At 40.6% G+C, this 27,515-nt stretch overlaps 1 protein-coding gene across 5 annotated transcripts in view; it reads left to right on the top strand.

Moving 5' to 3' along the window:
* Positions 1-22,783, top strand: part of TENM1 (teneurin transmembrane protein 1) — a 252,225-nt gene extending 229,442 nt beyond the window's left edge. For all 5 annotated transcript variants that reach the window (XM_075053993.1, XM_075053994.1, XM_075053995.1 and 2 more), the window contains 7 exons: positions 4,239-4,411; positions 6,734-6,969; positions 13,017-13,313; positions 17,457-17,844; positions 18,523-19,743; positions 20,221-20,363; positions 21,815-22,783. In XM_075053993.1, the coding sequence (XP_074910094.1) occupies positions 4,239-4,411; positions 6,734-6,969; positions 13,017-13,313; positions 17,457-17,844; positions 18,523-19,743; positions 20,221-20,363; positions 21,815-22,573 (3,217 nt within the window). In that variant the 3' untranslated portion in view covers positions 22,574-22,783. The remainder of the gene's footprint in view (positions 1-4,238; positions 4,412-6,733; positions 6,970-13,016; positions 13,314-17,456; positions 17,845-18,522; positions 19,744-20,220; positions 20,364-21,814) is intronic.
* The last annotated feature ends 4,732 nt before the right edge of the window (positions 22,784-27,515 follow it).

The raw sequence follows: 27,515 nt of genomic DNA on the forward strand, positions 1-27,515 counted from the left end.
ACTGAAATGAAAAGCCATCCAGGTGAGATACGAACAGAAAACACATTGAGGAGAATTAAGTTACTGCATAAGTCACCTGGAGAGGCAGTTGAGTCACCATCATTACAGGTTTTTAGAATTATATTTTCTTGAAATGGAAGTAGCACAAAAGCAGAGAAAACTGCTGCCTAGTGCATGGGATTTTTTTATTCAAGGGTATGTTTTTCCATCCTGCCCTCTATTATTCTGCCAAAGACTAAATTGATAGAGTGGACATAAGTATAAACCATTAGAGAGGGCCGTTTTTGACAATATGCAGGAAAACAAAACCATACAGGGCCTTCCTGGTTCAGTTCTCATTATCAGGCATCTATTGATATAAATTTAAATTATCTTGCAACAAGACAAAGCTCACTGTTGTCTGGTGCTGCTTAAACACTCATCTGAGTGTTACCTTTTATAAGCAGAACTAACTTAATATATATACTTTGTAATAATTTTGACACTGAGAGTGATCCATTTAAATCCCTACTTGAGGATGGCATCAATCCAGACCATGGACCAATGACACTTTCAAAAAGCTTTTACAGTAGCTCCAAATCATGCCTATTACTTGTTAAAATGCTGAACACTATGCATTGTTGCAGGGCCTTGATTGTTAGAGCATGTTAGAGCAGATTATTTTCAGTCATGTGCTACTCAATCTCGGTATTCTTACTCTGTCCCACTGACACTGAGTGTAAACCATTTCACACTATTATTGCTTGTTCCTGTTGTCTTCTGGCAAGCTGTTTGTTAAAGTATGACTCAAGGATAGTAAGACCTTTTAAAGGACTTCACCTGCTTGCAGGTGCCTCCCATTGTATGTAAAATAGATTTCTTCACAAAGAAATACTTGTGCCTTGGAAGGATTGATACGATGTATGTGATTAACACAAAGAAGTTTTGCTAAATTAAACCGTTTTTCATGCTTTCACAGCTTTAACTGCAGGCTAGGTAACACTGTCCTCACTGATGCTTCGAGTTGTCCAGGCTTTGCACGACTGCGCCCTTCTGCCAATCTAGATCAGTCACTAGAAATTGACAGAATTACAATTGTTAGCACTACAAAAACAATATCAAAATTAAATAGTGAAGTCATGTCTTTAATACTTATGTTCAGTCCAAGATTTTAAGTCATCTTCATAATATATTACAAATTCCTGAATGGCCAATACACAGACTGTCACCCAATCGGCTGCAGTCAGAGAGGTAGTTGACTATAATCAGTGCTGCGGTGAGTAGATGTGCTTTCAGGAGATGCTGCTCACCTTCTGCCATGAATAGGTCATGGGGCGTGATGATCCTTAGTTATCCTTTAACCAGACATTATTTTCCAGACAGGTCACATTCTGAACTGACACCAGATTTCAGTTTGAAAATTAGATTTTTTTGAAGGGGTTACTTATATGTGAATCGCTTCCAAGTCCTGTATGAACATAGTATTGGAGCTAAGAGAATTATCATATAAGCAACCTTCAAATTGCTTGGAATCATCTTCTCCATTTAAGGTAGATTTGCATTCACATCCAAAAGTTCAACCCATGGCAGTGTCAAGCTGAAGCAGGGATGAGTTTGTTTAACAACACGTATCACACATACTTGGGAATATGAGCAAAGATAATGAACTGTTCAGAACATCTACCTATATGTCAGATTCACTCACAGAGGGAAATTATTAAGAGGTAGAAAACCACCTACAAAAGTACTTGTCATCCATCTACTCTAATCTGATGGAATGGAAGTACTGAAAGAGCTCTTGCATAAAATTATAGCTAATGTATAATTTTCAGTCATCTAGATTTTTTTAATATTGTATCATTAAAGCTGTAAGAGGGGAGGGGGAGCTCTGTGCCTCTATTAAATCAAGGACGAGAAAACACCTGCAAGAAACAACTCTCTCTGAAAAAATTAATTAGACCGCTTTCCCTTTGAAATGATATAACTCTTAACTGTGCTACACATAGAAATGAAAATAGATTGTGAAGCTATATCCCCAAGTGTGCATTTCAAATACTGGTGAGCACTTCCTCATGTGAGTACTGAAATCAATGCAATTATTTGCATGATTAAATGGTCACTGACATGATTAACAGTGGCATAACTGGGCCCCAAATTAACATTAAGAAATATGTCATGATTCTGCCCCTATTAGTATGGGTAGGACATTGCTCTGCAGGAACTGAGTCCCAGTGTGCTACTATTCATCATGTGAAAGGTGGCAGAACCTATCCTTGGAGGGTTGGGTTTCTTGGAGCAATCTGGAATAAAAAAAAACCCTTTAGATGGTCACATTATGGAATCATTGCTGAGATGCTAATCTGCATGTTCTCCTTGAAGTCATTCGGACCATCTACATGAGTAAGAGTCCGTTGGCATGTGCTCTAGTCTCATTATAATTCAGTACCCTATCTGGCCAGCCATCCAGTAACAGTTTATCCCATTTTCAGCTACACAGTGAGTTCTGTATCTCGACAGCAGCACTATCAGCAGCAAAACTAGATCCTTAGCGAAGATGGATCCCAAGTCTTGTGCACAAATACATTCCAATAAACTGGCTGCATTTACGCCATAAAAATGCATGATTTGGGGATTTTTCTGTGGTACGGTAGCGAATCCAAATAACCTAGCAAGCTGTCATATCTGTTTGATGAAGCAGTAAATGAAATATAACTGCCCAATGTTCATGGAGTTTTCTAATGATCAAAAGTAGTGATCTGAGTCAATTTTAATTGCTGGGTGTGGCATCCAGTCAATTTGCACAGAACCGGCATAAGGGTAGAATGTAAATAAATTGCATGATGTATATGAGGGCAGTAGGAGGTGAGAGAGAGATTATACTGCATTTAACATTTGATTAATGTTTTTGTGAAAAAAACACAACATGGTCACTAGTTCATTCTCCAGTGCTCCATTTGGAAAGAACAGCTGCTGTATTTTTCTTTTATATTGGGGGGAAAGGGAAAAAAATCCTGATTTTTTTTCGCCAATACTTCTTGTGACATAGATTTTTGTCTGACTAATTAGGGGGAAGTAAAGATCCTAAGGAAATGATGCCAACACATTAAAGTGAAGGACATAGCCAGATCGTCTGCTGATGTGAATTGGAAGAGTTCCATTGGAGGCAGTGGAGCTTTGCCGGTTGCTACACCAGCTGAGGATATGTTTTGTCAATGAGAGGAGACAGTTAATAAAACATGAAACTTAATTATGCTTTCCTACCTGCACAAATAAGTTTCTATTTTATGAACATGAGTTGGTTTTACTCATGCAAATACATCTGCATTATCAGTGAGGTGTCTTGGATGAATAAAACTGTGTTAGCATCAATAAGGTTTTTAAGATGGGAGGCATTAATGTGAAACAATATCAAGCACCAAGCAGTGTTCTGCATTGTATTCCATGTGAACCATGAGAAAGAACAAATATATCTGTAGAACTGAAAAGACCTGTTAGAAACACTGCTCCCGAGCTTTTTTTGAATTTTTTTACTTTTTCGTAACATGGCCTGATGCACATAAAGTACCTTAAACTAAAAGAATTTCCTTAGCACTGATGAAATTTAGGTGAACTAGAATGTGGTGCTCTAGATTCTGATGCTGTTACTTGTGATGAGAAGTTCCTGCTGATTTGAGTAGGCCCGTGGGAAACCTAACACAAGAGTAAAAACCATGTAGGCAACTTAATCGCTGCAGATTTCAATCTAATTTTATTGCTATTGTTACGCTTTAGGTCCCCTTTTTAAATTCACCATTCATATTATGTACTTCACGCATCAGCAACAAAAGGCAGGTTTTGAGTGTTGCGGGATCTAAGAATTGGTTTTATTTAAACTTACGGTAAGAAAACGCCTTTTTTGGGGGCGAGGTGGTTGCCTGAATGCCGAGTGACCTCCAGCGGCCGCCCTCCTGTATCACATCCCAGTGGGTGAAACCCCCACCGCAACGCTGAAACCTCTGGCAGAAGCTGACTGATGTAGGTAGCATCTCAGACTGTTCCCAGTTGTATTTTATCCACCACCACTGAAAAAGACTCTAAGCAGGAATTCGGATTAGGGAATGAATGCATTTTGAGTGAATAACTGGACCAATTCTTACCTTTTTCCTTATTGCACAGTGTTAACAATGCTTCTTACTTTTTTCCCTTTTTTTTTTCCTTTAGGTGTATCTCCAAGACAATAGTGATACATTTTCATGCCTCTTTAACACCATGTCTTGCAGGTATGACTCTGATGGCCATCTCACCAATGCGACCTTCCCAACCGGGGAAGTCAGCAGTTTCCACAGCGATGTTGAAAAACTGACGCGAGTGGAACTTGATACTTCAAACAGAGAGAATGTGATCACAGCCACAAACTTCTCAGCTACCTCTACAATATATACTTTAAAACAAGGTAATTAACGCATTTCTGTTATTTCTTCCCTCATCATTACGTTTCAAACCCTAGATATTACTGCATTCTTAACTGTTTGCCAAAAAAAGACATTAGAATTAGTTCATTTGCTTCTTCCTTGCTTCAGTACAAATAGCTAGATACTACTTATAATTCTCCTGGGATACCAATTAGAAACAAACCACAACTGAATTCTTTTCCTCCTAGAAGAGTCCCATGGATGGATTCTAGTTATTGAAATCTCCAGTGTCTCCAGGCATTACGTGCTAGTTTCTACTTCAGTATCTGGAGGACTTAGACTGAGCTATAATACACTGAGCTTTGTTATTCTGAGAAATATTGCCCAGAAGAATGACATGTTCCACTGATGTTTTAGCACTGAAATGCCTTGTTTGGCCAATGTTGTGAATCCTTTCAGGTAGTGCTGTGTCCTGGGGACAGCACTTGTAGGAAGGAGAAAAGCGCGACCCACTTCTGCTGGTGACTGCCTTGGGGATGAGATTTTGACTCAGCCCCTGTAGACACCACATTATTTCCCTGGCAATATCATATCTCTCCAGAAGAATTTACTCTCTGCCTAATGGAAGTGCCTCGGTGCCCTCCTTCAGATTTTGCAGATTCATCACCAGAGTTCTGGTTTTATATAGTTTAATTGATCTGGGTTTTCTTCTCCTTGTTGATTTTCTTGTTTGCAGTGGCTTGTTCAGGTTTTTGCTCTCTGATTTCCTTCCAGGTCTGCTATGGAAAAGCTCTGTAACTGAGCAAATCACAGAACTTTTCTTCCTCTCAGTTTTTGATCTATAACAAAAAATAGGAAGAACTCACCTAACAAGATAGATACTCATTTCTCTTCACTATTGCATTGCAGAGACAGCACTGAACAAGTGGAAATAATTATACTGTATTGTTGTATCACCTGTTAGGCTTTGTCCAAGTGACCCCATCTGCATCATCTACTGACTGCCTGGTTGTATGTCTGTCCTTAAATCTGAAACTCCTCAAAGTTGATATGTTACCAAATTCTGCCTCAGGAAAGTGCCAGCACGCTATGGGCAGTGCCAGGAAATGAACAGCTGTAGTTATTATACCTATCATATTTATGAATTCATATAATTTGCATATTTCTGTATCTCTGTGAAACTATCACAAAGCACCCTGTGAACAACCAGTCAGACGTGGTATCCTTACATCTGAGTCACAAAGTCTCTTTTAATGTAATGCCTATTATCTTCACTTTCTGACATACCTGACCGTTTTCCACATATTCACGTCTCAAGAGCTGGACCAGTTACTCCTGTGTGGACCGGCTAAAAGAAAAAAAAAGGATGCTTTTCATAGTCCCTAGCTGGTATGAATTCAATTGCATTTTAAGGGTGAGACTTCCGCTTTGTCTCTTAGCACTAAACATTCAGGCTCATGATCGAGTTGCCCCCTGACAGCTGAGCCACAGTAACCTCCCGCGTGCATATCCCTAGCCTGACCAAATGCAAGGCGATGTGGCTCAGCTCTGCCTGCAGTGGAGGAATTCCAGTGCCCAGGCAAAAGAAAGGGAGCGTGCAGTGGCTGTATGCCTTTACGTCCTTGCAGTGGAGACCTGCTCTGGACCCTCCGCGTCCTTCTGGCAGTTTTGTGGAGGAGGAGGAGGAGGCTGTGCTAGGTCATCCCAGCTGCCCTCGACAGCCCTCTGCAGCACAGTCCCGAGCCTCTGGAGCTGCTCGCTGTGCCACCGTTGCTGACCCATTCATTTTTCTGCCAACAACCACATCCCAGTGGGTCTCTTGCACCAGGCTTCAGGCTCGTGGCTGACTGTCACTGTGCCTGTACCCCAGGGTCTTGCTGCTAATGGGGAGGAGGAGGAGATTTTAGCACGGTGATACAGGGAAAATGGACAGAATGGGAGACTGGCCATCATCCTAGACATTTTGAAAACAGCTTTCATGCTTGACCTCAGATACTCATTGCAGTCGCTCAAGCAGTACACTATCCTGTTAATAGATCCCAATGTGCTAAAATCATCAGAATATCAGTGGTCAAAACCCAGCCTGTGGGTTTACATACTTTTAAGCTGAAAGCAAAAACTCTTTATTCCTGCTGCAGGAAACCTTCACAATGGAAATCATCAGGCCAAATGTAATAAAAAGCTCTTTAGACATGGGAAGGCCTGGAGGTCACAGGTTGCAAAAATCACACTGCAGTTGGTATATGTTCAGCTGTCTGTAACCTAGGGACAAACAAAGCCCTATTGCACCTAACATTTGCTTCATAAATCTGGAAATCTGAACTTTTCTTTGTTGCCTGTTTTTGGTTGTTGTTTTTTGACAGATAACACGCAGAATATCTACCGGGTCAGCCCAGATGGGTCTCTGAGAGTCACCTTTGCCAGTGGAATGGAAATCACGCTTAACACGGAGCCTCATATTCTAGCAGGGGTTGTCAGCCCCACTTTAGGGAAGTGCAATATCTCCCTTCCTGGAGAGCATAACTCAAATCTCATTGAATGGAGGCAAAGGAGGGAGCAGACCAAAGGCAATATCTCCACGTTTGAGAGAAGGCTAAGGGTAAGGCTTCCTCTTGTGTAAAGTGCAGTGTTCCCTTTGAAAGACATTGAACTAAAATCATGTTGAAATGTTCTACTTTGTAAGGAGAGCAATGGAAAGTTTGTATCAATGGTGGGCCCCAGCCATGAATTTCAAACCTAAACTCCTCCGACAGTCACAGGGATGTTTGATCTCTGTTTGATTTTGGTTGTGAGACTTGACCTCAAGACATAATTACTTTTTTTCTTCCACTTCTTTTTCAACTAAGAACTTAATTATGGCTTTGGAAGAAGCTGTGAGCAAAGGACAATGCGTAGTTACTCTGGCACAGCAGCAGAGTCGGAGCCACAGAATGCCTCTCTCAGATCTATTGACCCTCTTTCTTCTGAGGGAAATAACAGGTACCAGCCTCTGCCTGGGGCAGAGGGTCTTGCAGGGCACACCTTGGGTGTCCTGGCCAGTGTGTTTCGTGCAAGCCAGAGTGCTGTAGGTCCTCCCTGTGTATCTAGACAGGCTATGTGTTGTGCCTTCCACCACATGCTCTCAAACTCCCCCACTCCCTCTGGCTGGGTTGCACTATGGCCCTAATAAAGAATTACTTTAACATTCCCTCCATGGTTTATTTTTATCTGTGATGAGAACTCGCAGATTACAATGACAGATGGTCAACATTCAGCATTTGATTAGGTAACACTAAGGCTCAAAGAGACTGCTACCTTGCAGAACAGGTATTTTACAAAATCAGTTCTGCTTTTCACATGAATACTCTTTAAAATGCCTGTACCAGTAGTACGTCTGGGAATTTTGGCTTTAAAAATATTGCATTGTTAACTACAATCTTCCTGGATAGGTATTGTCTCCGAACGTACATCTGTTAGCTCTGAAAATACAGAGATGGTTATTAAAATCTCTGGATTGTCTTTTGGTTATGAGATATGGTATATTTTTTGAAACTGTATCATCTGTTTGGTTTTCAACTGCTCTGATCAATCAAAAGTGCGAGACTTGGATGGACTGGCCACTGCATGTGAAACGCCTGTTTGAAAGGCCATCTTTCAGGTTTGACAGTCACAGTTACTTTATTAGGATCTTGCAAATGAGGAGAAGCTTCTGGGTGCCGCCGCTCTGGTATAGCGTGAGTCCTCATGGTCCTGTCTAGAGAGGCAGCTGAACTTCATTACAGTGGCAAATGTGTTAAGATGGCAGGATCCAAACTATGGCCTCCATGGCTCACATTGCCCATTCAGTTGGGTTTTCTGTGATTTTGTGCTTAGATATGGCGCATTTTTTTTAAGGATCTTATGTAATAAAATCTTAAATGGAAAGGATGTAGTCAGTCATCTCTTCTGCTTCCATTGCCAGGGCCAAGTTGTTCATGACAGTTATATTTAATATAGGCACATCACCCTGCACAGTTTTCCTGTTACGCAGTTCATGTTTTCTATTGTTGAAATTGATTGCAGGTTCTTTTTAACTCATTTTCACTTGCTTCTGCATGATCCTTAATATTGCATACCAAAAAAGGGAGGAAATTCACAAATTGGTCAGGATTAAATGGGTTCTGGCTGGAGGCATAAAATGTTCGTTGAAATACTGCAACACTGAAGCTGTCCAGAGCTCAGAGATTGACCTGCCTCTGGGTCAGCCTGTTGGTGCATAGAACCACTCGTATACTCCTCCTTCTCCTCCTTCACCTTCATCCAGTGAGAGGACAGAATGTGAAGGTGAAGTGTAAGAACGACTTTGTTGTGCTGCTGTCTTATATTCTCTGTCCCTCCAAAAGTATCCACTAGCATCACAGCAGTGACCATTGCATTGTTATTACTGTAAATTGTGTCTTTTTATACCTACCCAAGATCAAGGGGGCTTATGGATTGCCCCTGCCTACTCAGAAGGACAAGTCAGCTGCTGGTATGACAATGGTTTCCCCTCCCTTGACTGTAGCGAGCTCTAGGACCATCTGTCTGAGGGCTGTCAGGGCAAGGCTGGAGGGAACCTGGTGGGATAGCACATTAAATGAGGATTTGATAGTGGGAAGGAGGAGAAATATTCTGCGCATAGGATCCACCACGTAAATAGACACAAGAGAAAGGAACAAATGGACTATCGAGGCTGTTACTGCCAATGAGAAGGACTTTGGAGGATAGGTGAAATATATGGGTCCTGGAGTTCAGCTTTAGCACTGAGAAGTTTGCGTGGGATGCTGATGGAGTGGGGAGTCGGTGGAGGTGGACGGAGCTGGAACAGTGCAGTTGACAAGGGAGGCAAAGGAGCGGCAGAATTTACCCAGAGACAGCTATCGTGCCTTGGTGATTAAAGGAAATATGCAGGACAGCAGGAGCAAAAATACCATCATATAATGTGTTTGAAGCAGTAATGCCAAATAATGAAAGGGATTTAGGGCTTGCTATTGACAGATGCTTGAGTGCTGCTGGGGGAAAAAAAAAATGTAGCATCATTAGAAGCCGTTATGCTGGATGAGGTTCTGGTGAGATCTTCTGAAAACTTCTAGTGAGTTGTATTTTAAAAAGAAAGTTTTTAAACACTTAATATGCCATGACTGGCACAATAGGAAGTGTGTTAGAAAGCTTGCAATGTAGGGCAGAAAGAACTATGCTGAACTTTGAAAATATATGTAAAGAAAAGCTCTGGGGATTGGACCATTTCTCAATGGAAATGAACAGACTTGCAGGAGCTCTCAGTCGAAGAAAAAAACCCAGCACAATGGAAGAGTTTTCTGAGAAGAAAAAGAAAAAAAGCATAAAAATGAGGTTTAAAGATGTTACTTAGAGATCAGTCCTGATACTGCCATTGAAACAAATGGCTTTGAGTGCTAAGAGGTATAAATTAGAAGGCAGGTAACTGAGGATGAGGTACAGGATGACCTACTTGAGAAGAAGAAAGTTTTCCTTCTCTACCTGGTCCTAACCTTTTTAATTCTTAATTGCAATTAGCAGCCATCTTGAAAGCATGTCACTCTATTAGTGTTGTTTCCAGTTTTGGAAGGAGGCCGCTGTTCGCACGTTCTGAATAACGCTGTAAACACTGTGTTTTAAAGAGTGGGATTTTTGCATGGTGTGAATTCCCTGCTCTAGAAATAGAGCAGAAGTGAGTAAGTTAGTTAACTGAAATGCTAGAACAGACATCTAACTTTGTCTCCGTATCTAAATCAATGTGGGAAACAGGAATTAATCACAGGTTTCCTTTAAGTGCAGAACTGCCTGCCCTGGTGCTTCCTGAAAGTATATAAAACAGTCTGTAGGGATGTATGCATTTTATATTAATAATAAATCTATGTACAATCAGGCATTTTAACATCAATCTTAATCTAGCAAGACTTCTTTTTTATCAATTAAACTGCTATTTTAATTGACTTCTAAAAATGAAGCAAAGGCTGTTGTTAAAACCAATGAGCATGATGCATAGTAATATACTGATTAGAATGCAGCTCTGTTCCCTCCTGTCTTTTGCATAACTTAGAGGAACTTGGCATTGGATGCAGTCCAGGTTTTATAACTGAATATCTACAAAATTGAAAATTGAATGCTTGGCCAGTCTTACTTATTTTTGCCTTTTTTTTTTTTTTTTTTAGTAACAAAAAAGGAAATAACTCACTGGCCTCAATTCAAAAGTCCTGCAGCTACAGGCTTTGACAGCTATGTTTATTATCGCATTTAGCAAATGATGTCCCTTTATTTACCAGTCTTACAGCAAGTTCTAATGATAGAACCAAATCCTCTGCCAGTGTGTATCAGCTTACGTTGACTCAAATCAAAACACAGACAAGGAAATAATACAATCATCTCATCTGATTTACATATTGTAGACAGTTTAGGTTTGAGAATGAAAGTCAAGAGACTGCACATTTATGCGATTATTTACACTGCAAAATTTCTGGCTATAAACCTAATGGAAGTAGAGTCAACGAATGTTTAAAAATATATAATAAATATATCTTTTTATGCACTACTAACATTATTACTGAAGTCAGCTGAATTTTCTCCCTGTTTTCATCAGCTGAATTTCTGACCTGACACTGTTTTAGGAAACCAGTTTTCCCTGGCTTGTAACAGAGCACATGAGCTCCAGCCTCTCACAGGGGCTCCTTACTACATTGTATGTACGTTGGAGGAGGCATCTTTAAAAAGCCAATGGGATTTGAAATCAGCTTTTTTGGTGACAACGTTGAAATGAGGCCTCCTACCCATGTATCATCCTGTCTTGCCTTGAGAAGGGTGTTAAATTTAACTAAAATCTAAGAAAGTAAACAAATGAGACATAAAATGTGGAATATAAGGGAAGTAATGGCATCCACCCAAACCTTACCTTAACTCTGTGAGCTTTCAAATACTGCTGCTATCCACTTTGCTGCTAATTCTGCCTCTGTTTGGTTTTCACTCTTATTTGTTGTATTGTCCCTGAAATGTAGATTGCAAGCAATTTGTATTCAAGACTTCCCTTTCTCGTAACTGCATTCTACAATAATAATAATAATAATAATAGCAATAAGAACATTAAATATGTACATAGACAGTAAATGAATATGAGCCAGGGTATATCCCCTGCTTGCTTTTCAGTTATTTTACCACCAAGAGGGTTTGTTTTCAGAAATTGCAAGAAGTTTGCAAGAAATATATTGTAATACACTTAATCCATCAGACTGTATACAAGCAAACATAGTTGAACTGAGCATCCCATTTTACTTGGGCTCCTTAACTATCATTAGAGCATAAATTGTAGTAGTTACAGCAGTCTACAGGGGTATATAGGTATTTTACAGCTATTGTAAATGAACACTATTAAAGTTAGACATGTGTGTATATAAAACCCCAGGAATGGTAGTTGAAGAAAGAACACCTGCTTCTTCTAGATTTTCAAATTATTTTGTATCTAAAAACAGAAAGGGTAAAGAAAAAAAATGTTCTTTCTAATCACTACCACCATATGATCCCAGCTTGAATTATTAAACAGGTATTCTTAACCATTTACTTTACGGCTACGCCTCCAGGTCTCAAGAGCAAGCACTGTGCTGTGCACTGTGCTAACACTTGCACTGACATCGCCTCTGCTGTAAGGAATTTATTAATTGGAATAGATTAATACAAGCGATTAGATAAAATGCAGTAGATTAATACGAGCACATTGAGCATTGATCTGAAAAAGACAAGTCAATGAACAATGTCTTATGGTTCCCTAAATTATATCTCTGATTTAAATGGGGTTTAATGGTGATTGCCCAGTGACTGAATGATGTAAGGAGGTAGATGATAAAAGCGCTGGATACATATATTTTGTCTTCATGAATCTGGCTCAGCTTTAAACTTGATTTCAGATTGAGAATTGGGCTGCCCCTCTGCATTTTCCCGTTGGACAATAAATGTTAACAGATCATAGCACAGTCACTGTTAGTCTGTCAGACACAGCGGATTTAACAAATGCTGCGGGTCCCAAATGCTGTGAGAAAGCTGCAACAAGGAATATGGCTGGCAGCAGGCACGGCTGCCCCTGGCTTTCACGAGCTCTGGGAGAAGGGTGGTTTTGTGAAGAAGCATGAGGACGCCGGTGAGCGGGGTCTTCGGGAGCTGCAAGCAGAGCTCTTCCCTTTGCGGCATCAGTGTGCGACCTGGCGTGGGCTATCCCAGAGCAGTAACTGACCTGTCAACATTAACGGAGCTTACGAGAGAGGATGTGAGATAGGATGGCTTTGTTAATTTGTGGGCTGTGATCTTTGGCTGGAATCAAAACGTCCATCCACAGAGAGATGAAAGTTGAGAAGAAAGAAGAAAAACTTAGGAAAAGGTGAGAGCAGAGGTGTGGGTTAGCACATGGAAATAGGAAGCATCCTGTAATGCAAAGTATAGTAACACTGAATGCAAGCAGCATTTTGTTTCTGGGTCCTCCTGTTTCTCATCTGAATATTTTTCTATTTCCTTGTTTTTCACAAGGCCTAAATTCCCCATCATAACGTTAAACCATTGCACATTTTGATTAGACCTGACATAGAAATGTTTGTGTGGTGCGTAATTAAGATGCATTGTTTTCTTACCTTACTGTATCTTTGTGTTTAGGCCCACAACAGAAACCTGCTCTCCATTGATTTTGATCATGTAACCAGAACAGGAAAGATTTATGATGATCATCGAAAATTCACTCTTCGGATTATGTATGACCAGACAGGACGCCCAATTTTATGGTCGCCCATCAGCAAGTACAATGAGGTCAATATCACTTATTCACATTCTGGATTAGTCACCTATATCCAAAGAGGAACCTGGACTGAGAAAATGGAGTATGATCCAAGTGGGAACATAATTTCCAGAACATGGGCAGATGGTAAAATATGGAGTTACACATATTTAGAAAAGGTAAATCATTTCAAAAGTAGATTGTTGTACCAAGGCAAAATATTTGTTTTCATATAGATATTATATTGTGAACTATGTTGTAATGCTATCTTTTGCAAGAATGTTTAAGACTTTTTAAACAGAAAATGCATACAATTACATAACCAGATAAAAATGTCTCTGGACGTGCTTAGACCTGCATGTCACCAGTTCAAACCTGCCATACTTTAGTTCTGAAGGAAGCTATTAGCACCTCAGATTTATTTAATTGGTAAGTAGAAATGACTTCTTGGTCCCAGTCCAAGTTCAAGTGAACAAAGGACACTCTCACTGGTGAAAAACACGTTGCCACTCCATATAACATAGTCAAAAGTATAACAGTCACTGAAAAGGAACTGTTCCCTCCCCACAAACATGATTCTTTTAAGCCAAAATTACGAGGCAGTGAGTACAAGCTTGCACCTACTCAGTGCTGCGCTATAAAAAAGGGATTGCTCCTGTGAGGAGAAAGATTGCTTCAGTATTTATGAGGGCTATTTGAGGGGGAAAATATTAATATGAAATGAGTTATTGCTCTGCTTTTATAGTGACTTCATGTCTAAATTGCCTGAGTATTGTAATTTTCATTTATGTCTATAAGTAATGGTCACAAGATAGGGGAGTAGGTGTTGTACAGACTAAGGAAGAACAGCATCTCCTTCACCTGTAGAAGCATCTCATTTGGTATCATCTTGTCTTTCAAAACCAAAAAGCCAATCTGTATTTTTAATGCTTTCAGAACTTACTGTGAAATTGTACTGAAACAGTGTCCTTTTAAACTTTTTTTTTTTTAAATAGCAACATCTTGGACTATCCAATATACCCTGAGTTTGCAGAACATTTTCTCTGAACCTGTTAACCACAGGGAGAGGCTAGGAGGGGGCAGGTGAGGTAAAACTGATAGGGGGTATTACACGCAGGAAATCCAATCACTTTGAAGTTATTAATATATTTAAAAGTTCCAAATGTGTACCTTTAAGATAAACTTTGCTGTACTTATTTTGAATGTATTTAAGCCTGATCCTCAAAAAACTTAAACCTAACCCAGAGAAAAAAATGATTTAGACGGGAGAATGCATAAAAATGTGATTCTTTCCTTGTCTGCATGCAGTATGGTTCTTGCATGTGTTAACAAGATTGGCAAACCCTAGAAGCTTCAGAAGTTTGGTTCTGATAAATTTGTCAGGGCTTCTTTTGTCTGTATGCTCTTCTGCAAATTGCAAGTAAACAGGCGTTTAGTACAGCTTTCAAATATTGGGCAATATGCCTGTTGGAGGAATCTTTTCTTTTTTCTTTGGGGCTAATGGACCATAATTTTGGAAAGATGTATGCTTCTTATCTTTCTAAACCACTTCGTCTGTTCTTAGTTTATGACGAGCTTATAAATAAAGTCATATGACTTCAAACTGTTATTCTAGAATTCTGCGCAAGTGGCCAAATCCTGATCTTGTAGACGCAAATGGCAAAACATTACTGAATCAGGTAGCAGCAGGCTTGGGTTATGCTGTAACTTGTCATTAAAATTATGGAAAGTCATACACACTATGGACATAATCTTCCAGCTATTTAATGTACTTTCATCACTGTTTGTTCCTTGTGCCAAAAAAAGATGAATTCCCTGTCAAAATTAGACATTGAGATATCATTTTGTGGCTCCATTAAAGTCAATAACTCATTGTGTTAATTATATAATGATTGCTAAAGGTTGTCTGAAACCTTGTAAGACCCAATGATTCCTTTTATCAAAAAATCAATTATATAGTTCGCTTCCAATTCATAATTATTTAATTTTTCATTTTTTAGCACTTGAGTTAATTGTACATCTTCAAAAATCTCTTCCCCTTCCAAAATTAGCCCCAATAATTTAGATTTTAAAAAGCACTATGATAGTAGCACTGTAAATAATTCTTACTGATGAGATTCAGTTCCTCTTGTTTTGGTCACTTTCCTCAATTAGTTAATGGTGTTATAAAATCTCCTGAATACTCCAAGCTTGCTTCCAAAATCCTGCCGTTTACCACCAGACAAAATAGATGAGCGGCTGCATGTGTATGTTGGACAGAAATGACATCTAGTGGTGAAGCTCAGCATTTCTGTGTATTCCCAGTAGAGCTCCAAGTAATTGCCACTGGCTGTTTGTCTCGATATACCATGCGGCATCAATCATTACGTGGTTGACCAGGCTCTGGTTGCTTTTATAAAATGACAGCTTTTGGGATGTTTATGAGCTACCCTCTGAAATCCTTTAAAACAATTAGATCCCAATTTGTGCAAAGAGTTGAAAAATCTATTGTAATATTATTAGGATGAGTTGGGAATTAATTTTTTTTTCTCTTTATGGTATACTCTAATAGGCTAGAGAGGATACTAAGTCTCAAACCCTTGTACTGTCTAACCTTTTACTATCCCGGACAAAAGTGGAAAAGCCACAAAACGCTGTAAAAATGGCACACAGGGGCACTAAAGTTATATTAGAGATGTTTCTGATCTTGTTATTCATACTCTGTCAATGGCAGACAGCTTAAAAACAGGCCCGGGAGCAGTATATAGAGAGAGGCGTCACATCAGTGCGAGGAGAGAGTTCAGCCAGTGGTTTACTGCAGATTGGGGACTCTTGACTGAAGGTGAAAACAAAATAAACACTGCGCGTGTTAGAAATGCTTGGCAGACCGGCAATAAAGCGATCAGAGAAAGCTCAGAGTAAAGGTCTGTCGTCACCAGTTGGCAGAGGGTGACTCGCGAGTGGCATATGTTGGTGCTGGCTGGCTTGTGTGCGGGTGACAGATGTCTTTCACCAAGGGCAGGAAGAAATACATCTTGGGAGGGCAGGGGGCCGGGGGTGCAGAGAGGATGGCCAAGGCTTAGCCTGTCTTTGGTCCTTTGAATAAGCACTTGGGTTATTTGTCAGAGCGAAGTGGCTTAGGGCCAATGTTACTTAACACATTGCAAGGCTAAGCTCTCAGTGTTTTCTTCCCAGAGAAGATTTTTGAGCTTAAAGGGAAAAAAAGCCTTTTTTTCTGATTTCTTTCCCCAATGCTCTACAAAAAAGCAGCCACACTGTTCTTCATAAGACTTTGTTTTGCATGACATCCCAATCGGGCAGAAACCGGACAAATTTGGTTATGTGCCTGGTAGGTTTGGGCTGTGAGCTAAGAACGGTGCAGTGTCAGCGCTCCGTCTCAGCTCAGACAGTGTGGCAAAGATGTGCAGTGCTCTGGTCCAGCCGGGCCACTTGCTGGAGCTGGGGGAAGGCTACAAAGATCCCCCATTCATTTTCACTCTGTGTTTCATTATGCTTGTTTTCAACGGTGCCTGTTCACCAGTGGGCTTGTACTCTGTGATACTGTGACTTTGCACATGACTGCTGAAAAAGTTGACAGAACCCAAACTTTAAATTTGCACAGAAGAATGTCTGCCATGCTTGCACATTCGTCTGCCAAACAAACAAACCAGATTTCGTTGACCAGCCACAATTAACCAGCACAGGGCAAATATCAAGTACCTGTGTAGAAATAGTTTTCTTTGTAAACATCAAGAACCAGAGATAGACGTAGTCACACCAAAGAACCTGCAGACTACTTTCATCCATCTGTAAGCACGGAGATACTGTGACCTCTGGGACAATGGGCATTTAATAGAAGACGTACAGAAAAAGGGGTAGGTCTGTGCTAGAGATAGGCAGAGTGCAAATAAAAGGTAAACACCTTGCACACACCACTGAAAGCTTCCCCTTTCCACCTCCCCTAGAAACATCTGCTGGTGCAGATGCTCTGCCTGTGTGTGAGGGAGAGGCTCCCTCTGTTTTTGCTTCCTGAGAGGATGACCTAAATATTTCAAAGCAACATAGCAAGTCAGCATGAGGCTGAAATGCTACTGAGAGCCACATCTGCCTTCCAGTTTGGAGGTCCTTACCTCTAGACTTATTATTATTCTTCTCCTGTTTTATACCACCTTGCTGGCCAGGTCTCCTGGAGCTGAAAGCTTCACTTGGAATTGTACAGACAGTAAGAGCAAACAACAAGAGTGGGTGGTCGTTTCAGCGTTTCCTTCACCTTCAGGCACTCACTAGATGAATAATCATTTGTTTGATCAGCCACTTACACTGCCATTTCTGTTTGATTGCAGTCCGTGATGCTCCTGTTGCACAGCCAGCGCCGCTACATCTTTGAGTATGACCAGTCCGACTACCTGCTGTCGGTCACCATGCCGAGCATGGTGCGCCATGCCCTGCAAACCATGCTGTCCGTCGGGTACTACCGCAACATCTACACCCCTCCAGACAGCAACGCGGCTTTCATACAGGACGTCACCAGAGACGGACGGCTTCTGCAAACATTATATCCTGGGACAGGACGCAGAGTCCTTTACAAATACACCAAACAGTCCCGACTTTCTGAGATTCTTTATGATACTACTCAAGTCACGTTCACCTACGAGGAATCTTCTGGGGTTATTAAAACAATACATTTAATGCACGATGGGTTCATCTGTACCATCAGATACAGGCAAACAGGTTTGTGTAACTGTCTGCTTTTTGCTAAAGTTTTTGGCCCTGATCCTGCACTCACCTGGCATGAATTTCCATTATTTTTATGTCTACAAGTTCTTATATTTTATGTTTCAATAGAAAAATGTATGTGTGTATCTCTACGTCTGTGTCCATAGGCATATATAGCTGTCCCATTTGAAATACAGTTTTCTTTTTATTGCTTGGTATGGAATAGTTCTTATAATGTTTGATTGTTTTTATTCCACTGTGTGGATATTTGCTAAATACTAAATCAAGTTGTTTTATTATTTGTATTTCCAAGTTTCCCGTTTATACCATAATATAACATAAATTCAAGAGGACTGTTTATATGAGGAAGGAAATCACCATGTAAAATAAATTTAGTTTAGAATTATCTTGTAAGCAAATAGAAATCATAATTATGAATAAAATAGCATTCATTTAAACAAATGTTAATAAAATATAGATATTTTTGTAGAGCAAGCATTAATAAAGGTTTGTGAGAGAATAATCTAACATATTCTTAGTTAATGGTATTTTCTAAGAGAGTCAAGTAGCAATAAGGCTTAAGGGTATATATGAGTTCACTGCCTGTTTGTGCTAGATCTGTAGGGTAAGTATACTGTGACGTAATTCATTATTTTTCTTGCTTTTCCTTTTTCGCCTCTTTGTTTTGGACAGGTCCACTTATTGGTCGGCAGATCTTCAGGTTTAGTGAAGAAGGGCTTGTAAACGCCAGATTTGACTACAGCTATAACAACTTCCGTGTCACGAGCATGCAGGCCATGATAAATGAGACGCCTCTTCCCATAGATCTGTACCGTTACGTCGATGTTTCTGGCAGGACTGAACAATTTGGAAAATTCAGTGTAATTAATTATGATTTAAACCAAGTTATAACCACCACTGTGATGAAGCATACCAAAATTTTTAGTGCTAATGGTCAGGTGATTGAAGTACAGTATGAAATTCTCAAGTCTATCGCTTACTGGATGACCATCCAGTATGATAATATGGGTCGTATGGTGATCTGTGATATACGCGTAGGTGTAGATGCCAATATAACGAGATATTTTTATGAGTATGATGCTGATGGTCAACTTCAGACCGTGTCTGTGAATGATAAAACCCAGTGGCGCTACAGCTATGACCTTAATGGCAACATCAACTTGCTGAGCCACGGAAACAGTGCGCGCCTCACTCCTCTGAGATACGATCTGAGAGATCGCATTACCAGACTTGGAGAAATTCAATACAAAATGGACGAAGATGGGTTTCTCAGGCAAAGAGGCAATGAGATCTTTGAGTACAACTCTAATGGTCTGCTGAACAAAGCATACAACAAAGTGTCTGGCTGGAGTGTGCAATACTGTTACGATGGTCTTGGAAGACGAGTTGCAAGCAAATCAAGCCTAGGTCAACACTTACAGTTCTTCTACGCTGATCTCTCCAACCCAATAAGAGTTACTCACTTGTACAATCATACTAGCTCTGAAATAACATCCCTATATTATGATCTTCAAGGTCATCTCATTGCGATGGAATTAAGCAGTGGAGAAGAGTATTATGTCGCTTGTGATAACACTGGAACACCTCTAGCTGTATTTAGCAGTCGGGGCCAAGTCATAAAAGAGATTTTGTACACCCCATATGGAGAGATCTACCAGGACACTAATCCAGATTTCCAGGTTATCATTGGTTTTCATGGAGGGCTCTATGATTCTCTTACTAAATTAGTTCATCTGGGTCAGCGGGACTATGACGTCATTGCTGGTCGGTGGACAACACCAAATCATCATATATGGAAACACCTGAATGCTGTCCCACAACCATTTAATCTCTACTCATTTGAAAATAATTACCCAGTTGGCAGAATCCAAGACGTTGCTAAGTATACAACAGGTAAAAGTAACATGTTTCTCATGAAAATACAATTTTTTATCAGATTCTGGTATGGATTCAAGACTTGCATACATCCAAAGTTACTATTTGGTCCTAATTTACATACATTAAAGTCATTTCTTCAATAGATAACATCCTACTGAGCTTGATCTGTTTCCTATAGCCTTTATGGTAACGAAGAAGATAATTAATAGTTGTGTCTGCTGCTTTTCTAAGTGCTAAAATTAGGGGAAGAATGGAGGCAGCTTAATTTGAATTTTTTCCATTATAAATAGATAGAAGGTACACTATTGATTTGAGTATAGCTGTGCTTTGTAATCAAATAATTTGTTTGCTACAATAAATGCTGTAACCAGTACTGAAAACATAAATTGATGTGAAATCATTATTTCTGCATAGCTGGGATTTCTGCAGACTACCCTCACTTTTTCTAGGATTTATGTGCCTTATTGCCAGCATCCTTTCCTTGTTTTGTAGACATTGGAAGTTGGCTAGAGCTGTTTGGTTTCCAGTTGCACAATGTACTACCTGGATTCCCAAAACCAGAGATAGAAGCTTTGGAGACAACATACGAACTTCTACAGCTTCAAACAAAAACCCAAGAGTGGGACCCTGGAAAGGTTAGCAAAAACTCTGTTCAGCTGCTTCTCATACTGAATTAAGGAATTTTATTAGAAAATACTGGACACCAAGGAAACAATGTGACTCTGTCTTTCAACATAATAGGCAAGCAAATAGTATAACAATGCTAGAAACTTCAATATTGTCAATTATGTACTGGCATCAGAGTGGAGGAGAGTTTTTAAGGAGAAGCTTTTAGCAACACAGCGAAGGAACTTAGCAGGTGTTTACAAAGAAACAATCCAAATTTAAGGGGCAGGATAGGCAAAAGGGTAAAAGTGTTTGTGTGAAAATTGAAAAAGCTACAAAAATTCTGTGGAATTAAAAAATTAAACCAACAGATTTTCATCTTTGTTAGCAAAGATGCCACAAGAGATGCAAAATCACTGAGGGGATAAACAGCTTTACATGTCTGTACCTCTGCATAATTATGGCTATGGATTCGTACAGGGGTCTGTAAAATTCAACCTTGCTCCGGGGCTTATTTTCAGTAAAGAAGAGCCACACAGCAGCTATCAGGGTCTAGCAATCAATGTAACTGCAACAGGACTGACTACCGATGTTCTGAGCAGGTGTTCACATTTTGCATTTGACCATACAAGCATCTGTTAACAAAGAACTATGATTTTGCAAAGATGAGAGAGGGAAGATGCCTTTTCTCTAATGTAGTCAGGAAAAGGAAGTGTAAAGTGGTGTGAGTTTACGTTCCTAGCACTTAACAGACTTCTTTTCCCATGCACAAATGACTGCACAAAGTGCAGAGGGCTGGAGGGTCAGAGTTTGTTCCAGATGTAGGAGCATGTTCATGTAAAATTGTCACTGAGATATTAAAGAAGATATTAAAAAGGCACAGGAAAAGCATAGTGATAGGTATAGTGTTAAAAGACAAGTAGATGGTTGGAATGAGATTATTTTTTTAGCCTCATTGGGGAGCAAGATCTACAGATCTGATGTACTTGCATGGTTCCTATTGTTCTAGTGTCTTGAGACCTTCACAGCCTGCTTTCCTTAAAGAATGGGCTATAAAAACTGTTACTGCTGTTTTACAGAAGACATAATTAGACGCACAGAGACTAAGCATAGAATCATGTGAAAGAGCACAGCTTTGAGTTCAGCTTTCCCATGCCTAAGAGTCAAAAGACCAGACATTACAGTAACAATTCAAGAGGGGAGGAAGAAAAAAAAGGAAGAATAAATACAAAAATAGGATTTGTGATAAACACATTTTCCATTTGTTTTCTAGAAACAAAAGAGTCCAAGAGACAGAAAGCAATACCTTAGGCGATTAGAAAGCCTGTGCGTATACCCAGGCTCTGTAGATGTGCACAATGTTTTCCAAACAAATTGAAGATCCATTCCAAGCAATTAAGAGATTAGTAGGGTCTGTGAGACACTATAATGAACTGCAGGGTGCTTCACCTGCAAACTTTATTGCTGTTTTATTTTCCAGACTATTCTTGGTATTCAGTGTGAGCTACAAAAGCAACTCCGAAACTTTATATCCTTGGATCAACTTCCTATGACACCCAGGTATAGCGACGGCAAGTGCTATGAGGGAGTGAAACAACCGAGATTTGCAGCTATTCCTTCAGTATTCGGCAAAGGCATCAAATTCGCTATAAAGGATGGTATAGTGACAGCTGACATTATAGGCGTGGCTAACGAGGACAGCCGGCGCATTGCTGCCATCCTCAACAACGCTCACTATCTGGAGAACTTGCATTTCACCATAGAGGGCCGAGACACGCATTACTTCATCAAGCTGGGGTCTTTGGAAGAAGATTTGGCCCTAATCGGCAACACCGGAGGACGGCGCATCTTGGAGAACGGCGTCAACGTCACAGTGTCGCAGATGACTTCTGTGATCAATGGGAGGACTAGACGCTTTGCTGACATCCAGCTCCAGCACGGCGCGCTGTGCTTTAACGTTCGGTATGGAACAACGGTGGAAGAAGAAAAGAACCATGTCTTAGAGATAGCCAGGCAGAGAGCCGTGGCTCAGGCCTGGACTAAGGAGCAGAGACGGCTGCAGGAAGGGGAAGAAGGTATTAGGGCATGGACAGATGGAGAGAAACAGCAGCTTTTAAGCACTGGGCGGGTACAAGGCTACGATGGATATTTTGTTTTATCTGTGGAGCAGTATCTGGAACTTTCTGACAGTGCCAATAATATTCACTTTATGAGACAGAGTGAAATAGGCAGAAGGTAACAAAGAAAATCTCTGCCTTTGCGTCACCAAAGACTGCCTGTTTTTAAACGTAAAATGGTTTATTGTATTGGTTTTTCTAGATCAGAACTCTGTATATATAAATATAGAGGAAAAAACATATCCAACTGCCTTTAAATGTGACAGAAGATGGTATTTTAATATTGTTCGTTTAACTCTTTGAGAGATGACAGTGACGATTTTTAGTTCTTGTGTGGCAGTATTCAAAAATTGCAGAAGCAGAGTCCTGACAGCTGAGCAGCGCGACCTGCGCGCGAGGTGCCTGGGGTGACACCGCACATGCGGGGTAGGGGAGAGCGCAGCGTGCTCTGCCTTCTTCTAAAGAAACACGACTTTTTTGTTGTTGTTGATTTAATAATTCACCAATTATTTAAAAGGTTACAGAGCCTGATTCTGCAACCCATATTTACTGGGTAGTTTTTATCCCAGTGAGATCTCCTGTAAGTTTAAGGGATTGCATACAGAAACCAGACTGTGTATGGAAACTTCATAGTTGCTCACCAACCCCGCACATGTCATTCCTCACAGCTATGATCTAAGGGATTTTCTAACCTGGGAAACCCGACTTGTGTTGGATACAGTACGTAAAAGGCTGTCCCGTATTGCCTTTAGCTTTGCTCGGCCGTAGCCACCTCTCAGCCCCTCAGTGATGAACACCACGTTGCGTCTACTTTTGCATGGAGGAGCCTCTCTGCCAAGGTTTCCCTCGGCACTGGGTTATGCCGGAGTCCGGCAGCACACGTAGAGCTGCCGATCTTCCCGGCGGAGGGGCGCGGGGTGGCACCGTGCCGCTGGGGGCTTCAGCCGGGTGTCAGGGACGGCCGAAGGAGGGTTTTGGGAGCACTGCAGTCAACCGGAGTCTCTCCGCTGACATCAGTGTGCTCCAGACTGGGCTTTAACTCAGTGCTTTTGGGACGACCCTCGTTACCCAGCTGGGAGGGCCCGCACGGTGCGGTAACAGCAAGCCATGCAGGATCGGTCCTGCCTGTAGTCGTGGGGTCAGGACTCGTCTTTGCACAGATCGTTTGGAAATTGCAGTGTTGTTGGGTTTAGGCATCGCGTTCTTTTCATCTCAAATTAATAATCCTGTCGTATTACTCATTTTTTCGAGTCTGAAGAAGATTGGTGGGTTGGGAGTTGATGAACCTAAGTGTGGATAGTAAATATGTTGATAAACGTAGAACATTTTGGGGATGACTCTTCACTTTTCAGCTCAATATCTAGAGCACATAGAAAAGCATAATATTGCATGGACAGAAATTTTTATTTCCCAAGGTATCATGTGCTGCTGGCACAGTTATTTCATAGCAGAGTAGGTGATCCTTCTTTCAGCTTGTCATTTTTAAAGGACCTGATTATCAGGAGGTGGGGAGGGCACACGGGGAGGGGGGGACGGGTAAGCAGATTTCCTTTACTGACTTTCAGAGGGAGCTAGAAGTCTTGTTATAGAGCCTGTGTATCCGTACCAGTGATGTTATTGCACATTTCTTTCAAAACAGACATAGTAAATATATTGAAACAATTTCTGCTCGTATTTATTGAAGCCAACAAAGTGCTTTCTTTGTCTTTCTTCCTTTCTTTCCAGTTTTCTTTTTTCCCTTGTTTTTGGGCAAGTGGAGCAGACTGTACCAAAGTTAGAGATGAGCCTGAGCTGGCACCTGAGACCCGAACCCCCGCAGGGGTTTGAACTGGGCTCTCAGCCTCACACCATTAGCGTCTCTTTCCAGACTCCTTTCGCTCCTCCGGGAGCCAGCGCAGCTTTGGGGGTGCAGGATCAGGCCGAGTGAGAGCCTGGCCCCTAAAACCACCCTCTTCTCCCCAGCCAGGGGGAATTACGGACCAAAACCTGCACATACGCATTTTGATCGGGCTCATCATTAACTAACGTACAGAATTGGGAGCTGACAACAGCCAGGTTTGACAGCTCTGATTTCTGTAATTTTCCATACGATCACGGAGAATTTGAATACCTCCACACCAGCCTAAAAATGGACCTTCAAATCCTTGAGCCTCTAATATACTTTTAATCAATGGAAGAATAATTTATGAATTGTATATAGAGAGTGCATTCATAAACGTGATGATGTATTTTATCACTGATCCAAGATGTCAATATTAGAGTCTATTTTACTTATATTTTAAGCAATTATACTTTTTTGCAATTCACTAATGAGGATCATTTTCAAACTGCTTTAAATATCCATTATAAACAAATATTTGAAGCTATTAGAATTACCTTGAACTGTGCATTTCTAGTATGTAATACATATTTAGTTAGCTTGTGCCTTTAGTTTCTTAAAGTTATATTTGTATTATATGCAGGAAATGCACTTTGTATTACCTACAGCTGTGTTTTTTAATACTGCCTTGATTACTGTTGTTCTCATATTATGCCAAAAGGTCAAAGAGTGAAATGTGTTACAAGTTTGTCTCGGAAGGTAGATTTGGCATTTTCCCAGTTCCTGGGTGCAGTCTAAGGTACATTTTTGAACAATATTTCTTACGAGAATATGGATGTATAAAGAATCACATGACATTACATGGCCTGGTTACAAAAGCAAAAAAAAAAAAAGCGGCCTTCATCGTAACAGTTTCAGAAATTTAGGAAACTAAATATAAATGTCGTGCTGAGTTGACAGTGCTAAAGAAACGAGTTACTACTGAAAGAGCACTGGAGACTGAAGTCATAGCTGCACGTGGGCCAGCCAGCAGTGATTCGTGAGAACTAAGCAAACAAATAGTTTTGGACCATCTCGTTCATGAACAACCTCAGATGGAGGCAGGGAATATTTCAGTCTCCATTTTTTTTTTTGCTTGTAGTTAGACCAATTTCTCTCTGTTGGTTTTTTTTTAGTTTTCCTTTCTTTTTTTTTTTTTTTTAATTTTGCACTATAGCCTAGAGACCCAAATGAGAAAAAAGAAAAATAATGGCATGGAAATTTTTACTGTTATTTAGATCAGATAATTTGATGCTAACATTCTGCACTGCAAACAAGGTTCTGAAAGTGGAAAAAATAAAATAAAATAAATAAAGTAAAATAAAATAAAATAAAAACCACTATTGCACACTATCCTGTAGCAAAGTACCTACCATAAGAAATACGTGCTATATTTTTTATGACAGCCAAACAAATAGTGTGTACAAGTAATGTTTCCTTTGCTTTCATATTTATTTAGCAAATCTAGAACATTTCAAAGGTATAAATATATATATATAGATATCTATGTAGAACATAGCCAAATAAATATATATGAACTGGTCAATGTGCATCTCGGTATACACATCCTAGCTGTTTGGTTTGAGCTCTTTAACGTCCTCTCAGTCATACACTAGTAGACACGGCCTCTCTTTTTGGCCACGAGCGCTCCCGAAGCTCTGGCGTCCCAGTCCTGCGCCCCCCTGGCCGCCAAGCCCCCGCTCCGCCGGCGGCCGGGGCCGGGGTTACGGAGCGGCAGCTTTCCCGACGGGAGCGATGGCCATCGGTGCTGCTGGAAGCCAAGGTCCTGTTCCGAAGGGGAAAGTGGTTTGGGCAGAGGAGCTCCTATTTTTTTAGGCTGAGCAAAAGGAGCTCGGCACATCCCTGGCAGGGCATTAGCGTGCTCGGGGGGATTCGCCGTAGCACGGCTGATCTAGCGCGGCGACGCTCGGGTCGGGCTGCCGCCGATAGCCGAAAGGATTTTCCCCGTCAAATGCTGACTGTTATTTAAACCTCTCCTTGATACAAAACATTACCGGGTCGAAAGTGCCCTGACTGCCAGAGGAATCGCTTCTCGGCAGAAACTGGGAACGGTGGAGTCGGACTCGCTGTGGATTTGTCCGGGCATTTGTCACCTGCCATTATTTGTCTAAGGAAACGTGTTTTGACAATTTCCAGTTTTTCCTTAGATCTCGTGTGGACTTTAGCCTTTTAATAAATGTTAGTATATCAGATCGTGTCCTTGACAGTATTTTACTTGTATGAACCATGATAAAACATTAAAATCCTCATACTCTTCAGGCAGAAGTGTCAATAAATGAGAAAGAGAAGCATAGCATACGATATATGTCAAAGTAACGTTCCTTTTAGCTTTCTCATCAACAGTAAAAATGTTTACAATGTATGCCAAGATCTTCAGTTTCTGTCTAACACCAGTTAGAGGTTCTGATCTTACAGAAATTGTGTTATAATGGCCTCAGCCTCGTTGCTAGGAAACAATAGATCCCAATTTTTTTATTCCTGCTCTAACTCCTGTGCTGAATAGTGACTGGATACTGTACAGGTTTATGTTATATGGCTGCAGTTAAATGGTCTGATGCATTTTGCTCTGGGTTTCAGACCAGAAGCATGCATTTTCTACAAGAACATCCCAGCAACACGCTGTAAATATTAAAAGTTAATATATTATGTGTCGATATTTGAAAAAGAAAGTACTTTGACTATTTCATTTTTAAAAAATAAAGGTGCAAACTGATGGTGTGTGACTTTGTCTTTGTTTACACCATGTATTTGGGATGTTCTGGTCGTGTCAGTAGAAGGTGCTTCCATACAGCTAAATAAGGGCTTCAGACAATATTGGTTGATTCAAAAGTTGGGGGGCAGGGGGCTGCTAGCAAGATTTAATTTTACTTCCGATTCACCAAAGTGCATGCATATCACTATGCAGGTTTCACTGCAGCTGAAATCACAGGCAGTTTCTGTGCACAGGTTATTACATTTCATCAGAACAAATGTGAGAGAGAAAAAAAAAAAATTTCTGCTAAATGCCTTCGCACTCCCAAGAACCGAGTGGGTGAAGTCGACGGTGGTGGTAGGGGATGAGGAGCAAAGTTTAAGTACCTGCATGTTCTGTGGAGCTGCCTCAAAGAGATGATGATGAACGACTGTGTGTATCAAAAGTGTGCACGTGAGGAAAAATAAAAAGCCCGGCACATGCAGCAGAGAGG

Source organism: Buteo buteo, chromosome 22, assembly GCF_964188355.1.
Source record: "Buteo buteo chromosome 22, bButBut1.hap1.1, whole genome shotgun sequence".
Lineage (NCBI taxonomy): Eukaryota > Metazoa > Chordata > Aves > Accipitriformes > Accipitridae > Buteo > Buteo buteo.